Source organism: Zootoca vivipara, chromosome 17 (assembly GCF_963506605.1).
Source record: "Zootoca vivipara chromosome 17, rZooViv1.1, whole genome shotgun sequence".
Classification (NCBI taxonomy): Eukaryota; Metazoa; Chordata; class Lepidosauria; order Squamata; family Lacertidae; genus Zootoca; species Zootoca vivipara.
The window spans coordinates 34636667-34653051 of record NC_083292.1 but is presented as its reverse complement, the minus strand read 5'-3'; the positions used below and the strand labels follow the sequence as shown (position 1 = coordinate 34653051).

The window sequence follows — 16385 nt, the reverse complement described above, 5'->3', positions numbered from 1 at the left end:
TGAGGGTTGATTGTTTGTAGCCACATGGAACATGGATCCTTTGGAGAAGGCAGGCAGGATCAGTCCGGAGGCTATAACTCAGGCACCCCCAAACTTCGGCCCTCCAGATGTTTTGGACTACAATTCCCATCTTCCCTGACCACTGGTCCTGTAAGCTAGGGATCATGGGAGTTGTAGGCCAAAACATCTGGAGGGCCGCAGTTTGGGGGTGCCTGTATTAACTTGTGGCCCTCCAGATGTAGTTGGACTCCAACTCCCATCACCCCTGACCATTGATGATGCCACCTTTATAACTCTGTAAGTGGCATTTAATATGTGGTCCCTGATTGGTTGGGATAGGTGTCTTCACCGGAGATGGAGGAAGCTGGTGCCCTCCAGATGTTGACCATCAACCTTGACCATTAGCCATGCTAGCAGGGATCCAGCAACATCTGGAGGGCTGCAGATTCCCCACCTGGGTTTTAGATGCAGAAGGTTCCCCCGGGTTCAGTCCCCAGGATCTCCAGGTAAGGAGAGACTCCTGTTTAAAGCCCTTGAAAGCCACTGCTGAGCTGTGTTGACAATGGGCCAACGCTCAGATTTGATATTAGGCAGCTGCTGTGACCTTAGCAAGCACACGCACAAATTGCCAACTCGAAAATGGAAGAGTTGACAAGCGGCCCCGCGGTAATGGAATGTCTCTCTAAATGATAAACCATCACTGCGAGAACAGTCCCTGTTTAGATGACGGTGGTGTGGCGCATGATCAACCCCTCGCAAGATGCTTCAAAGTCTTTTCTATATAAGGAAACATGACTCTGTAGATGAGGCAGGCAGGAAGTTCCGCAGAGGCAGGCAGGAAGTGCAGTGCTTCCTTCCACCACTAGGCGGCAATGCCCACTAGAAACCCAGCTGAGCTACAATCTCAGTGCCCTTTCCTTTGAGACAAAAGTCAGATCTGTGTTTAAAACAGCGGTAAGTCCCAATTGGTTCCACAGGGCTTACTCCAAAGTAAGTGAACCTAGGATTTTCTGAAGCGAGAGGGGCCAATCTATGAATAATCATGTTTATTTATTTATCGCGCAAAGATAAATAAATAAGCAGCACAAACTAAGCCTATTTATTTATTTTTATATGTATATTCCACCTTACCTCCGAGATGCTCAAGGTGGCATACACCCCCATTTTAAGGCAAAACCACGAGTCGATGTGGTAATGTGGAGAATGGAAGATAACCCTGGGGAATTGAGAAACTGAGCGTAACTGAAATGGGCAAGATTCGCCCATCCTTAGCTAGTGCTGGAGGAGAGTCAGGTTCCCACAATGCCTGGAGGGGCTCAGGCTCTCTCCAGTCCTGGCTAGAGAACGTGTCCTTTTGTAACCAAAGGTTTCCTGTTGCACCTGGAGCAAACAGAGAACAGAGAAGCCCTCGGAGGCCTGATCTCATTCATGCATGCTCATGTTGCCTATTCATTTCTAAAGCAGGTTGATGTGGACTCAAGGCCCAGTGTTTGCTCAGCTCAGGAGCTGGGCTCTGTTCCGGGTGAAAGGAAAGAGATCCAGTATCTGGGGTGGGGTGAATTCACCGACGAATATGCAAATGGCTGGTTGATTTAAACATATATATATATATATATATATATATATATATATATATATATATATATATAAAAACAAACCAATGGACTGCAGAAGGCAGCAACCAGCAGCTTCCAGCCTGCGGAAGTACCCACATCCAGCCTGCAGAACTACCCATCAATCCCACTGCCTGAGGCAGCCCCTTGTGCTACCTAAGGTTAGGGCCGGCCATATCAAAGTTTGCAGAACTACCCCAAAACACATATTTAGGCTGGAAAAAGAAAACCTTACGTGGAAGGGACCCCTGTCCAACGAGGGCAGAACGTGCTCCGTGGCTGCAGGATGTTATGGGGAAGGGGTGTGGCCCAGTGCAGGAGCAGAAGGTCACAGGATCGATCCCCAGTGGCATCTCCAGGAAGGGTTGGGAGAGACTCCCCGTCTGAATTCCTGGAGAAACCACTGTCTGTGTGCAGGTGTACCAATGATCTGACTTGGTGTCAGGGAGATTCCTATGTTGGCTCGCCTGGGATGGAAGAGAACTGAAAAACCAGGGAAGCAGGGAGGGAGAACGGAATGGAGTTTCCTGAAAGAGGTTGCGGCTTGTTAGCTACAACCCTCAGCGGGAACACACTGCAACCTTTCCTTGTGGGTTGCATCTGTTTCAGATGCGTTCAAATGTGCTCACAATCCTCTGGGCGGTTTTGGGAGGAAGTGAATGCGTTCCAAACGGTACCATGTCTTTCCAAGCCATTTTGCAAGGCTGCTCTAGCCGTGGTGTGTGGTCCTTGCCTGGGCTGCAATGCATGCATTTTACAGGAGGGAAAGGGGGGGAAACACCACCCATTACTTTTTAATTGGCAATGCAGGGTGAGGCAGGAGGCTCCTGTGGAGAAAATGAAAACTGGAACACAGAGGGCCAAAATAAACAAATAAAGCAGCAGCAATTTTGCAGGGCATAATTTAGCCCGGAACCCTTGATCTGGTAATGAAGGCATTGCACAATTTGCAGTGAGGGGGCTGGCCCATTAGGGGGAAAGGGGGTACTTGCCCCACCAGCCTCGACCTGCCCGAGTCTGCAGCTGCCTTCCTTCCTTCTTACAACTGCTTCCTCCTCCTTAGTCTCAGGGTTCCACCTCAACAGGGAGGAGGAGGATGGGGACAAAAGTAGGATTAGTGGGCTCTGCCTGTCATCGGCTCTGGCGCCACCTACTGTCAGGCTCCCTGCCTTCTGCCCTACCAGTCAATCCCCACCATCACAGGAGCATCTCAGTTTTGATTGGTGGATAGGCTGGTCACATGCTGTGTCCTGTACTGCAAGGAGGGGGGGGACTTTATCAGCTTGAGGCCCGCCTTCCCTTCTTGGCAATGCTTCAGGGACCACACACCAGTGTGGAGCAACAAGTGCCAACTTTTTTAAAAAAACCAATACATTTTATTAAATTTCTACAATTTTCACAAAAAAAATCAATATATAATATTTTTTATTTTGTTTGGTCGACTTCCCATTCCATTTTCCATGATGTTTTTAAAAGTCTACCCCTTTGTGGTATCTTCCTTTTTTTATATCATAGCTATAATTCTTTCTGTTGCTCATTGTTCGAATCCTGATTGCGAATTCATCATATTATAATATTTATTTAAATAGTCCAAAAATAATCAAATTTATCTTTGTACAGTAAGCTAGTTTACATACACAAACACACACACAAACTTATTCCCCCAACTGGGGAAGTATAGGGACATTACCAGAGAGCAAGGACACGTTCCAGCAAGGCAAAAACATTCAAGGAGCGTGTCGAGCAAGGGCAGTGAGGGGCGTGGCCTGGAGAAAGGGGGTGTGGCTAGGGAAAATTCCGAGAGCCAGGCAGAGAAGCTGGAGGGCCACTTTGGTCCACTCCTGCTCCATTTAAACAGCCGTATCTGATCTACCTTAAGGGTAAAGGTACCCCTGGCCATTAGGTCCATTCATGAACGACTCTGGAGTTGTGGCGCTCATCTCGCTTTACTGGCCGAGGGAGCCAGCGTTTGTCCACAGACAGCTTCCGGGTCATGTGGCCAGCATGACAAAGTTGCTTCTGGCGAAGCAGAGCAGCGCACGGGAAACGCCGTTTACCTTCCTGCCAGATCGGTCCCTACTTATCTACTTGCACTTTGACGTGCTTTCAAACTGCTAGGTTGGCAGGAGCTGGGACCGAGCAATGGGAGCTCACCCCGTTGCGGGGATTCAAACCGCCGACCTTCTGATCGGCAAGCCCTAGGCTCTGTGGTTTAACCCACAGCGCCACCCGCGTCCCTAAGGATAAGGAACCTTAAGGATAAGGAACTCCAAAAGGGAGAAGCGATTGCCCGTCTGCAAGTAACCAAACACCCGTGCGCAGGTGATATCACCCATCACCGTCTTCTCCACGAGGCTGACACGTCCCAGATTCCTGTTTAAATTATAGTTATCATTTTAAAATTGGCACCAGTACGTACACGTTAGCAAATCGACTCACATGCAAACCAGTATCCTTTTATTCCAAACACACACGCGCGCGCGCGCGCACACACACACACACACACCCTGTCCTATATGTGAAAGCCCAGAGAGAAAGTATCGGAGAATCCGAAGGGACTTTGCTAGCTAGGGAGAGCGAGTGGTCTGTGTGTCAACAAGGGCGGGGAACAGGGAGTAGGTAACAGGGTAGCGCTGTAGTTTGCTCAGAGTGCTGAGAGCTGTTTGGAGACCCTTGGCAAACGACAGTTCCCAACAATAGGAAAGTTGCACGCATATATTCATTAGTTCCGTTTCCAGCCCTGCCCACCTCTGGCAGGTCACTCGGAAGGGAATGTGGTCCCTTGTGTGAAAATGAGAGGCGTCCAAGCAGATCTCCTTGGAAAGGCCAAACACTCATTTATCACTCTACTGGTACAACTGGTTTTGTAGGAAGGAGGAAGAGGGTACCCCGTAAATATAAGGATGGGTGTGGCGGAGCAGTGAGTCTTGCTGTAAGTCTTTGCCTGTTGCCATTCTTTGAAAAGGTAATTTCCATGCAGAAAGTTAGAAGAAAAAACAGTCACATAAAAATATTCCTATATGCATAAAGATGTGAAGTGTCGTCACGCTCAGTTATTTACATGGCTGCCAATAGAGGGGCGGGGTGGGGGAATAGGCGAGGGGGTGAGTTAGATATCAAGGGAGGGTGGTTCATCAGGTGTGGGGAAAGTGGAAAGGGGAAGGCTGGGCAGAGACAGCAGCCCCTAATATATAGATGTATGTATGTATGTATGTATGTATGTATGTATGTATGTATGTATGTATGTATACACACATGTTCTTTCAAAATCATCGGGGGATCCAGCTGTGTGTTTAAGGGCCCGTCAAATCTCAGTTTGATTTGAAGGACGAACGGACGAACACGGAGGCGAAACTGAGGCACAAGAGCAAGAGCAAAACGAAGGACCGAACGAACACCTGGAGGGGAAACTGAGGCACAGAGGAAAAAGAAGGCAGAAAGAAGGGTGGAAGGGAAAGAAGGAAGCTCACCTGGAAGGGAAACCGAGGCACAGAGCAAAGAGATAAAGACTGCGTAAGGAAATAAATGCCAAGTTTCTAGCCCTCTGGGTGGAATTTGGGAAAAGGTCTCTCTTCCCTCCCCCCCCTCTCTCTACATCTGGGAAGTGTTGGTGGGTTCTGGAACGTGGGAAAGAGTTAATACAGCAAATAAAGGTGGAGTTTGAAATACGCAGAAAGTTTTGGGATAGGGGGGCGTTGTTCCTCTGTACATCCAATCAGCTGCCTCCTGGGACAGCCTAGGCTCCGCCTCTGCCTATTAAGTCCAGGCTGCCCGCAGCTGTGGGCTACCACTTCCCCCATCTCTTCCTGCCACTCAGCACTGGACCATCTTGCTTCTGGTAAGTCTTGAATGCTGCTGGTTCCTCCATTTCATTTCCATCATCTCCTGAGCTTTTGCAGAAGACTTCCCCGCTCCCTGGGCCAGATGTGTGGCTGCTTTGCTCCAGATGTGCCCTCCCTCCCCATTCCTGGTCCTCCTGGTCTTTTCTTCCTTAGGGAGAGTCCAGAGACCATTTCAGAGATGTGATTTCCTCCCCCCCCCCCAAAAAACCCTAGGAATAGGTTGGAAAAGGTCGAACCTTTTAATATCCTTTCTGCCCTATCCGAAAGATCCTTTTGCCTTAGCCCCCCCCCCCCTCGTTCTTAACAGAGATCCGATAGGTCTACTCAGAAGTAAGCCCCCTTGAGTTCAGCGAGGTTTGCATACTCCTTGGTAAGTAAAGGACAGCAACTTAGCAGCGCGAGCCTATAGGGTCTCCTCGGAAGTAAGACCGCATAGGATGGCAGCGTAATTCTTACCGGAGCCCACGCAGAAGTTAAGTTCCCATTTTGTTCTGTAGGGCATCCTCCCAAGTTAAACGTGCAATTGATTATATATTGATATTGTTGCTATTTATTAACGGTATTTCGTCCCTTTGAGCTCAGTGAGTCACCCTCCCAAGTTAAGGGTGCAATCGTTTGTTTATTTAATAATAATAATAATAATAGTAATAATGTTCCTCCTTCTCCATTCAAATATTGGATGCCCTTTCGTTTTAAACCTCTTTCTTAAAAACCTTATCAATGCAGTACTACTCTTCATTTAGTAGTCACTTTCTGCAAAGAGAGAGCGAGCTTGAAAGCGACTTAACCAGAAGCCAAAATGCAAACAGGGTAATCCGGAGTTAGAACAGCTCTAGAATTCAACGCCTCTCTCTGTCTCTCCTCTCTCTCCTCTCCCCACCCGCCGGTTTGAGACTTAAATTGCAATAAAGGCGGTGCCTCTGGGCATACGCAGAGCGCTTGTCCTCTCGCCGCCGAACTACGGCAGCGAGCGCGTCGCTCTTTGCGCTTAACGAGCCGCTCCCTGTAAATGGAAACTTTCATTCCCTCTGCTTTACTCCCATATTGGGCAAGATGGGTTTTTTCCACGGCTGCAGGGAGGGAGCGGGTGGGCGTTGTGCTCCCCACCCGAGGAATTTTGCAACCCTTAGAGAACTAGGAGGGAGGCGCCCAGAGTCCAAACGGGAACGGCTTGGAGCCTGACGCATGAAGGCTGTGTACTGCAAGAGCGCAGGAAAGCGGAAGGATGTTTGGGGAGGGAGGGGGGTGTTGGGCGATGGAAATAGGGAATTGGCCAAGGGTGGGGCACCACACGCCCCCCCCCATTGCTTGCTTAGCTTGTGCCGCTTGCAAACTTTTGTGCAGCAACCCTGCGCTACACGCCCTCCTGGCCTCTGGTGGGGAGGCGTGATAATGCACAGAGCCCCAGTAATTTCGTTGCTACTTTATGTGTAAAGCGTTTGCATCCTACGTTTAAAGCGCTCTCTCTCTCATGCCGCTTTTAACTTCCCTCGAACTTGCATCCCGTAAACTGTAGTTCTTTCAGGAAGCTGAAAGTCCCATGAAAACAGCCCTGTATAGGAGAGCTTTTCAATCTTCAATCTTTTATTATGAAGGCAATCCTGTATTGGGAAGTGGTTTTTTTTAAAATGTTTAATATTTTATTATGTTTTTATATATGTTGGAAGCTGCCCAGAGTGGCTGGGGAACCCATTCCGATGGCTGGGGTACAAATTAATAATGATGATGATAAATTACCTGCAGTTCCCAGGGTGCCCGGGGGGAAAGCCATGGAATAAGAGTGTTTTAGATGGGCGTGATTATGTGTCATCCTCTAGAACAGGGATGGGACAATATGTGACCTTCCAGGGATGGAACAACTACAGCTCCCATCAGCCAATGGCCAAAGGTGAGGAGAGCTATAGTCCAGCAGCATCCTGAAGAGCCCGCAGGTTAGTGGTTGGACCACAACTCCCATCATCCTTGGCCACTTCTTGTGCCAGGCAGGGCTGATGGGAGCTGTAGTTCTGTAGAGCACCAGATTGCTCCCCCATTGCTCTCATTTCCCCAGGCAACTGGTCCCTATGCAATTTGCTCAAGGGTGAGGCAGCACACCTGTGGGGCGGGGCGGGGCCTTGCCCTCCCTCTCTCCACAAATCTGGCTGTCGAGCACATGTCATCGGGGCCTCGCGCGGCTTTCATTTGCTACTGCGTTGGGACAGGGGCCCTCCCAGATGATGGCGCTGGGGGTGCCCCAAACAAAGGGAGCAAAAAGGATTTCATGCGCTGTTTGCTATCGCACCTGTAGATAAAGTTGTGATCTTTTCCCACACAGTATGCTTTCTCACCCTCACTGAAGAGGCCAAGTAAGATAACCACCACCTAAAAAACCCCATCTAGAAACCACTGCTGTTCTCATATAAACCATGACGGATTCAGGGTGGGTTGTTGGTCCTTAAGATGGTGCAAAAATGAGAACTTTGCAGTACTAGGTCTTGAAACTGTGGTGGCTGTTTCTGCCCACCATAGTTTTTGTGGCACAGCTTGTAGGTTCAATCCCCGACTTGGAGAGAAGTCTGCCTGAAACTCTGAAGAGCTGCTGCCGGTCAGTGTAGACAGTAGTGCGCTAGATGGATCACTGCTCTGACTCAATATACGCAGCTTCCTCTGTTTCCAGTTAAGTCAGAACTTAATCCGGAACCATGAGGACTGGAATCTTACTTTATTTTTAGGGGAAGGCCCACAGGCAGCTCAGTGAGAGAGTCGCTGCCTTGATGTGGGTTGGGGACGAGGGAGTGTTCCCCTCCTTTCATCGCTCAGCTTGTAGCACGTCCTAGGTGGAGATTGAAACTGGGACCTTGTGCATAGAAAGCAGACGCTCTTATCACTGAGCTACAAGTCCACCCTTCACCTCTTCTTTCAGATGGGCTAGCCTTTTTAAAAAAAGTATTATAAAGCGATTTATTATATTAATACTTTTTTTAAGCATTATAAAAGCATTGGGAAACTCTCCCACAGATTGTGAGGAGAGGCAACCAGGTGACATCACAGATGCTAGCCAATAGGCACCCTACATGAATACCCTTCCCAGTTTAAACCAAACCACATTGCAAGCTTGTAGAACAAGTCCCCACCACCACCAGCAATTGCCTTGGGCAAAGCAATTGCCTTATTTTTGCAGTGAATGTGGTGCTACTAGACTGACCTCCGTGCCCCACCCCCCCGCCCATACCTTCATCCCCTTAAGTGAGAATCGGTTGTCTTTAAATATTTTCTTCCCAGCCCCGATTTCCACGTTCCTTGATTCTGCCTGGCTTAGAAGAGCGACACAGGCTTCTTCCTAGCCTGGATGGAGGGTAGTGTACAGAGAAAGCTGCCTGGTGTACAAGGGCAAAATCCACATTTGTCACGTCAGCCGCTTTTGCCTGTGGCCCCCGGAAGGCTGCCCGGCCCTCGGGCTGAAGAAAAGTTGCCCGGCCCTGTTTTACATTAACAAGCGCAACTCGAACCCGCGTCTGCAGCTCTTTAGACTTGTTCTCTGCCGCTCATGCAGACGCAGTGATGCTTATGGGATTCAATCCATACAGCCTCTTGAACTCTCCCCCCTTCTCTCTTGCCTCTTTTCAGATCTCTTGCCATGGCAGCACCTCTTGACCAAGCTATTGGCATGCTGGTTGTGACCTTCCACAGATATGCCGGCAAGGATGGCGATAAGAACACTCTATCCAAGAAGGAATTGAAGGAGCTGATACAGAAGGAGCTCACCATTGGACCGGTGAGAACTGAGGATGGGGGAAAGGACCAAATATGCTCAAGAGTTCCTCTTTGAGGACAAAGGAAGCTGCGGGTACACCGGGTCACACCCTGTCTCTCGCTCTCTCTTCCCTCCACCAAAGAAAAAGCTCTGGGTGGGGTAGATCAAGCAGTATGACCTATAGGTGAAACTCGGAAAATTAGAATATCGTCGAAAAGTGCATTTTTTTCAGTAATGCAACTTATCTTTTCTTTTTTTACTACAAATGCTTTCTTTTGGAAATTCCACAGTAATAAAACAAATAGTTACAACAATACAAAAATAAGCATCGCTATTACATTTCATTCATTACATTCCATTTATAATTGACCCGCCTAACGACAAATAATGACAATGACAACAAATAAAGGCTTGACATATCTTGCTTTGCATGTCATGCATCTATCTCATATATTGGTTTCACCTTTTAAGTTGTGTTACTGAAATAAATGCACTTTTCGACGATATTCTAATTTTTTGACTTTCACCTGTATATCCCCCACTGACACAAAACGGCTTGCCCCAGGTGCTTTTCTCCCAGGGGGGGGGACACCCACCCACCCTAGACCTTTCCCCACAAGTGGATAAGCATCTGGGGGGATGGGGAGAGAGAGTGGGGGGATACGAATGGGTGGGAAGTGGGTGGGTGGTGGGTAAAGCAGTCCCTTTAAGACCCAGCAGTCTTCCGCTTTGGGCTAAATCTTCAAGAGAGGAGCTTTTCAGTTAAAATTCCATCGAATGATCAGGAAGCCACGTAGACGAATCTGTCACACGATGGCCTCAGGAAAGGAGACAGTTAGGTGCCAGGGCAAGGTCTTAATCCCAAAAGGAGGATATAAAGAACGCCTTCTGTGCATGTACAGAGTGAGGCTCAGAGAGCATTAAAGGAGGAACAAGGCGCCACCAATGGCATCCCCCACCTGCGATAAAAATAATGCTATTATTAATACTAAACCTCGCCTCCGCCCACGAATTTCCAGAAAATCGCCTCAAATGTTGAAATGGAAAGCAAAGGCCTTGTTCCACTGAGCATTCAAATTCATGATTTTGTTGTCTATTCCAGAAACTGCAGGACGCAGAGATACAGGGATTGATGAAAGATTTGGACCGCAATGGGGACCAACTGGTGAACTTCCAGGAATATGTCACTTTCCTGGCTGCCCTGGCAATGATTTACAACGAAGCTTTGAATTCGTAAATGTACACCCCGGTGGGGCAAGGTGTCGTGGTTCGGGATTATACCTCTGTAGGTGGTTTCACGTCCAATAAAAATTTAAGTTTTGTAAAGTTTGGCTCTGCATCCCATGACTTTTACCAAAGAGATCCCTTGGTGTGTGAACAGGTTAATCTCAAGTTCTACGCATTCAGCTTTATGTGCTTGGCAAAAAAGGAAAGGGGGGAAAAGGAAATTAAAAAGTGGACTGGTTTCGGGGGGGACACACATTCCCACCCATCATTGCACAGAGTGTTTTGACTATATGCTTTGCCCTCACAGAGCTGAATTTCCCAGAATTTCGTGAGGAAGAGGTATTGATTGCTAAACAACACACACACTCTGAGGGGAATAACGGGTCTCGGCACCCCTAACAACAGCTCCCAGAATCCTTTGGGGGAAGCCATGACTGTTTAAATGTATAGTGTGAATGTGGCCTAAAAGCAGCGTCGCCAATGTTTTTAGAACAGCAGGCATATCTGGATTTTTGAGGGAAGTGCTATGGGCGTCAGTCACAAAATGGCTGTTGGAGAGAGGAGTGGCATAAGTAAAAATGGCTGCCATTTTTACAAACTGTGGGGTGTGTGTGTGTCCTATATTCACGAGGTGGTCCAAACTGGCAGAAGCTGTCCAGAGTTTCAGGCCAGCAACAATTCCCATACCTACCTGAAGATGTGGCTGAGACCTTCAGCATTGGCGCTCTAGTCACACACACCAACATTTTTTGGATGAAAATAGGCACTTTCTATTCCATTATTATTATTAACTATTCATACCCTGCCCTTCTGACTGGGTTGCCCCAACCACTCTGGGCGGATTCCAACATGTAGAAAACATTAAAAGAAAACCTTCCCTATACAGGGCTGCCTTTAGATGGCTATGGGGTTCGAAAATAGGGACGCCCTAAGGGAAAATGGGACATTCCAGGATCAAATCAGAAACCGGGACGGCTTCTGTAAAGCCGGGACCGTCCCTGGAAAATAGGGAACCTTGGAAGGTCCGTAGTCAGCACAATTGCAGCAGCATGTTTTGCGATTTAAAAAAGACGATTCACACAAGAGCGCTGAACAGAAACCAAACAGTCGTTCCACAAAAGCAGTGTGCATGTTAAAAATAGATGAAGGGGCTAAAGAAGCAAGCAAAAGGGGGTGGGATTTGGGAGTAGGAAGTGAGAGTGAGTTGTAAAGTCGGATTGGCAAGCAGAGTGAGCAGGGGTTCGTAGCCCCAAGTCTCTCTCACACACACACACAGCCCAACCAGACCAGAAGCAGAAGCCCCTTTAAAGAACATCAAGAATAAATTTGCTAGGTGGGATTCTGAAAGCCCTTTTGGGTGGGGGACGACACAGAACATGGAGCCAGCCCAGACTGCTGGGCCGATCTGCTTCAGTCTTGTCCACATTGTCCGGCAACAGCTCTACAGTTTCAGACAGGGGCATTCCCATTCCTACCCCAAGATGCCAGAGACCTATGACCTTTGGTATGGGCAGCAGGTGCTCTCTGCCACTGACCTGGTTCGCTTCCTAGGTATAGATCCTTTTCAACAGCAGCTTGTGACACACCACCCTGCCTTCCGCAGCTAAGCGGAGGCGCCATATTCAGTCTCTCTCTGAACGCAGTGGCAATTGCCGGAGGGCGACAGCAGGGAGCGCTACTGCCTCCCGTCTCTGCTTCTGAGCCAGGAGCGGATCTACTATGAAAGCAATGAGGTTTAAGCTTCAGAGTGCCTCATCCCAGAGAGGCCCCAGAAGCAAATTTAGTCCATGTTGCTTAGCATTTTGCGGTTTAGTACACACAATTTGAGTCACGCGATTTATCTTTTGCAGCATGTATTTCAAGAATCCCCAAGTTTGAGAGTCAGTGGTACAGATGTGGTAGAATCATAGAATCATAGAATCATAGAATCATAGAGTTGGAAGAGACCACAAGGGCCATCCAGTCCAACCCCCTGCCAAGCAGGAAACACCATCAAAGCATTCCTGACAGATGGCTGTCAAGCCTCTGCTTAAAGACCTCCAAAGAAGGAGACTCCACCACACGCCTTGGCAGCAAATTCCACTGCCGAACAGCTCTTACTGTCAGGAAGTTCTTCCTAATGTTTAGGTGGAATTTTCTTTCTTGTAGTTTGAATCCGTTGCTCCGTGTCCGCTTCTCTGGAGCAGCAGAAAACAACCTTTCTCCCTCCTCTATATGACATCCTTTTATATATTTGAACATGGTTATCATATCACCCCTTAACCTTCTCTTCTCCAGGCTAAACATACCCAGCTCCCTAAGCCGTTCCTCATAAGGCATCGTTTCCAGGCCTTTGACCATTTTGGTTGCCCTCTTCTGGACACGTTCCAGCTTATCAGTATCCTTCTTGAACTGTGGTGCCCAGAACTGGACACAGTACTCCAGGTGAGGTCTGACCAGAGCAGAATACAGTGGTACTATTACTTCCCTTGATCTAGATGCTATACTCCTATTGATGCAGCCCAGAATTGCATTGGCTTTTTTAGCTGCTGCATCACACTGCTGACTCATGTCAAGTTTGTGGTCTACCAAGACTCCTAGATCCTTTTCACATGTACTGCTCTCAAGCCAGGTGTCTCCCATCCTGTATTTGTGCCTTTCATTTTTTTTGCCCAAGTGTAGTACTTTACATTTCTCCTTGTTAAAATTCATCTTGTTTGCTTTGGCCCAGTTGTCTAATCTGTTAAGGTCATTCTGAAGTGTGATCCTGTCCTCTGGGGTGTTAGCCACCCCTCCCAATTTGGTGTCATCTGCAAACTTGCTCAGGATGCCCTCAAGCCCATCATCCAAGTCATTGATAAAGATGTTGAACAAGACTGGGCCCAAGACAGAACCCTGTGGCACCCCACTAGTCACTACTCTCCAGGATGAGGAGGAGCCATTGATGAGCACCCTTTGGGTTCGGTCAGTAAGCCAGTTACAAATCCACTGAATGGTAGCATTGTCTAGCCCACATTTTACCAGCTTCTTTACAAGAATATCATGGGGCACCTTGTCAAAGGCCTTGCTGAAATCAAGATAGGCTACATCCACAGCGTTCCCTTCATCTACCAGGCTTGTAATTCTGTCAAAAAATGAGATCAGATTAGTCTGACATGACTTATTTTTCAGGAACCCATGCTGACTTTTAGTGATCACAGAGTTTCTTTCTAGGTGCTCACAGACTGTTTGCTTAATGATCTGCTCTAGAATCTTTCCTGGTATTGATGTCAGGCTGACTGGGCGGTAATTGTTTGGGTCCTCTCTTTTCCCCTTTTTGAAAATAGGGACAACATTTGCCCTCCTCCAGTCTGCTGGAACTTCGCCTGTTCTCCAGGAATTTTCAAAGATTATTGCCAGTGGTTCTGAAATCACCTCTGCCAGTTCTTTTAATACTCTTGGATGTAGTTCATCTGGCCCTGGAGACTTGAATACATCTAAACTAGCCAAGTATTCTTGTACTACCTCCTTACTTATTCTGGGCTGTGTTTCCCCTGCTGAATCATCTGCTCCATATTCTTCAGGTCGGGCATTGTTTTCTTTCTTGGAGAAGACTGAGGCAAAGAAGGCATTGAGGAGTTCTGCCCTTTCTCTGTCCCCTGTTTGCACTTCACCATCTTCTCCTCTGAGTGACCCCACTGTTTCCTTGTTTTTCCTTTTGCTACGGACATACCCATAAAAGCCCTTTTTGTTGCTTTTAACCTCTCTAGCGAGCCTGAGTTCATTCTGTGCTTTAGCTTTTCTGACTTTGTCTCTACACGTGCTGGCTATATGTTTGAATTCCTCTCTGGAGATTTCCCCCCTTTTCCATTTTTTGTACATATCCCTTTTAAATCTTAACTCAGTCAAAAGTTCTTTAGATAGCCAGCCTGACTTCTTTAGGCACCTTCCATGTTTCCGTCTCATTGGTATTGCCTGAAGTTGTGCTTTTAATATCTCCCTTTTAACAAACTCCCAACCATCATAACCTCCCTTCCCTTTTAGTATTACTGTCCATGGGATTTCACCCAGCGTTTCCCTAAGTTTTCTGAAGTTGGCTTTCTTAAAGTCTAGAATTTGGACCTTAGTATGCTTGGTTGCTCCTTTCCGCTGGATAATAAACTCCAGAAGAGCATGGTCACTCCCACCTAATGATCCTGCCACTTCTACCCCACTAACCAAGTCATCACTATTGGTTAGGTAAAGAAGAAAGCGATTACCCAGACCCCGTTGCTGGTTGTGAAGGGGCCCCCGTAACAGTTTGAGCTTCGGGGACCCATAAATGTTGGTCCGCCACTGTTCTGAGCTTTCCAGGGGAATCTGGTTGGGCTTTGTGGGGAAAAATGGACTAGGTGGACCATCTATGTCAGAGCCCTTCTCAAGGAGTACCACTCATGGGACTGACCCCTTACTCACCTAGTTAAAAGTGCACTCGGACTTTCACCTGCCAGGTAAGGTTGTCAACACGATGGGGTGGAGGGGGATTTTGCAGGTGTACTAATTTTATGCCACCACAAGGTGGCACTCTGGCTGCATAATTCTCCCGGCAGGTGTCAATCGCAAGTGTTGTAGTCTTACAAAAATCTCAGATGTGGCGCTTTCTGCTATTTATCTATTGAATGGGAAGTTAGTCCTTGAGTGCAAAGGCATGAGTGAGCAAGTGAACGTGGTTACAACACAGGCCACTTGCCTGATCATCAGCTCAGGCTTTCTGAGTGCTGGTGCAATTCAGCATATCTTCGGAGTCCTCACATGATCATAGGGACATTTTCATCCGAGGAATGTTGGAGGGCATGCAAATCTTTTACAGGCCTTTCAGGGAACGCTCCGTATCAAATATTAAGCCAAGCAATGCTCAGAAACTGGAAGAGGCCAAAAGGGAACAGGGTAGCAAGGAGGCCAAGCAGCCACACCTTAGCTTAAAGCTTGTTACTACCTAGTCTTGCTTCTGGAAAGTTATGGTCGCTTTGTTTCCAGGTAAACGATCTTGCTTCATATAGCTAAACCAAGTGCAAAGAAAGCTCTTGGCCAATGCAAAATCCGGGGAGGAATAAGGTGATCGGTGACCACTAGGTCAGGATGTTCTGCCTCCAGAATCGGAGACAGTGATCTGCCTCAGAATACCTGTTGCTCAGAGTCGCAAGTGGAAAGAGTTGCCATTGTGTTTGGGTTCGCATTGGGGTATCTAGTTGGCCAACTGAACAGCTGCATACTAAAATCAAGGGCAGAGGAGTCGCTGAAAGCTCTGTGCTGCTGTTTAACTATGGAATTCACTCCACAAATGCCAATAACGGGCATGAACTTAGATGTTTTTTTGAAGACTGGGCAAATTCTTGGAGGATATGGCTAGGAATGGCTACTAGCTACCTCCACGGTCAGAGCAGGGCCAGCCCACCCATGAGGCAAGGTGTGCCAGTCGCCCCAGGCAATAGATCTGGCATCCGAGGAGCCCACTGCTGCCCCCTCGTCTCTGGCTGCGGAAGCGGTGGCGGCCAAGAGCTGACATATTCTGTTTTGCTTCAAGCCACCTGGGCTGCCCCTGGGTCAGAGACGCTGTGCTTCCGAATACCAACGGCTGGAAATCGCAGGAGGGGAGGCTGCTTTCGCGCTCTGGTGCCCCATTGAGGCCCCTGGTTGGCCCCTGAGAGAATAGGGATGCAGGACTAGACGGGCCAGCGGCCTGATCCGGCAGTACTTCCCTTAGTCAATTCGTGTGCCCAGGAATCCCACCCAAAATCCCATGAAACCGGTCCGGAGAACTTTGCACCGGTTTTATTCTTTCACCGAGACCACGTAGCAAGTGGCTTCTGAAAACCAGGGGCCGGATGGGCTCCCAAAGTTCCTTGCAGGCTTTGCAGAAGTGTTTGGGCAGCTGCTCTGGAAAAAAGCGGACCCGAGGCTGGGACAGCCCCCCACCCTGATCTGGCAGGACGAACCTGCCGCCCGGAAACCCACACAAAATCAGTGACGGAA

The 16385-nt window shown here is 48.2% G+C and overlaps 1 protein-coding gene across 1 annotated transcript; it reads left to right on the top strand.

The window, feature by feature from the left end:
- Positions 1-5342: 5342 nt before the first annotated feature.
- LOC118076446 (protein S100-A6) lies at positions 5343-10514 on the top strand. The gene is made up of 3 exons (XM_035099206.2): positions 5343-5451; positions 9062-9209; positions 10291-10514. The coding sequence occupies exons 2-3, from the start codon at positions 9072-9074 to the stop codon at positions 10423-10425; spliced, it is 273 nt and encodes a 90-aa protein (XP_034955097.1). The 5' UTR covers positions 5343-5451; positions 9062-9071; the 3' UTR covers positions 10426-10514.
- The last annotated feature ends 5871 nt before the right edge of the window (positions 10515-16385 follow it).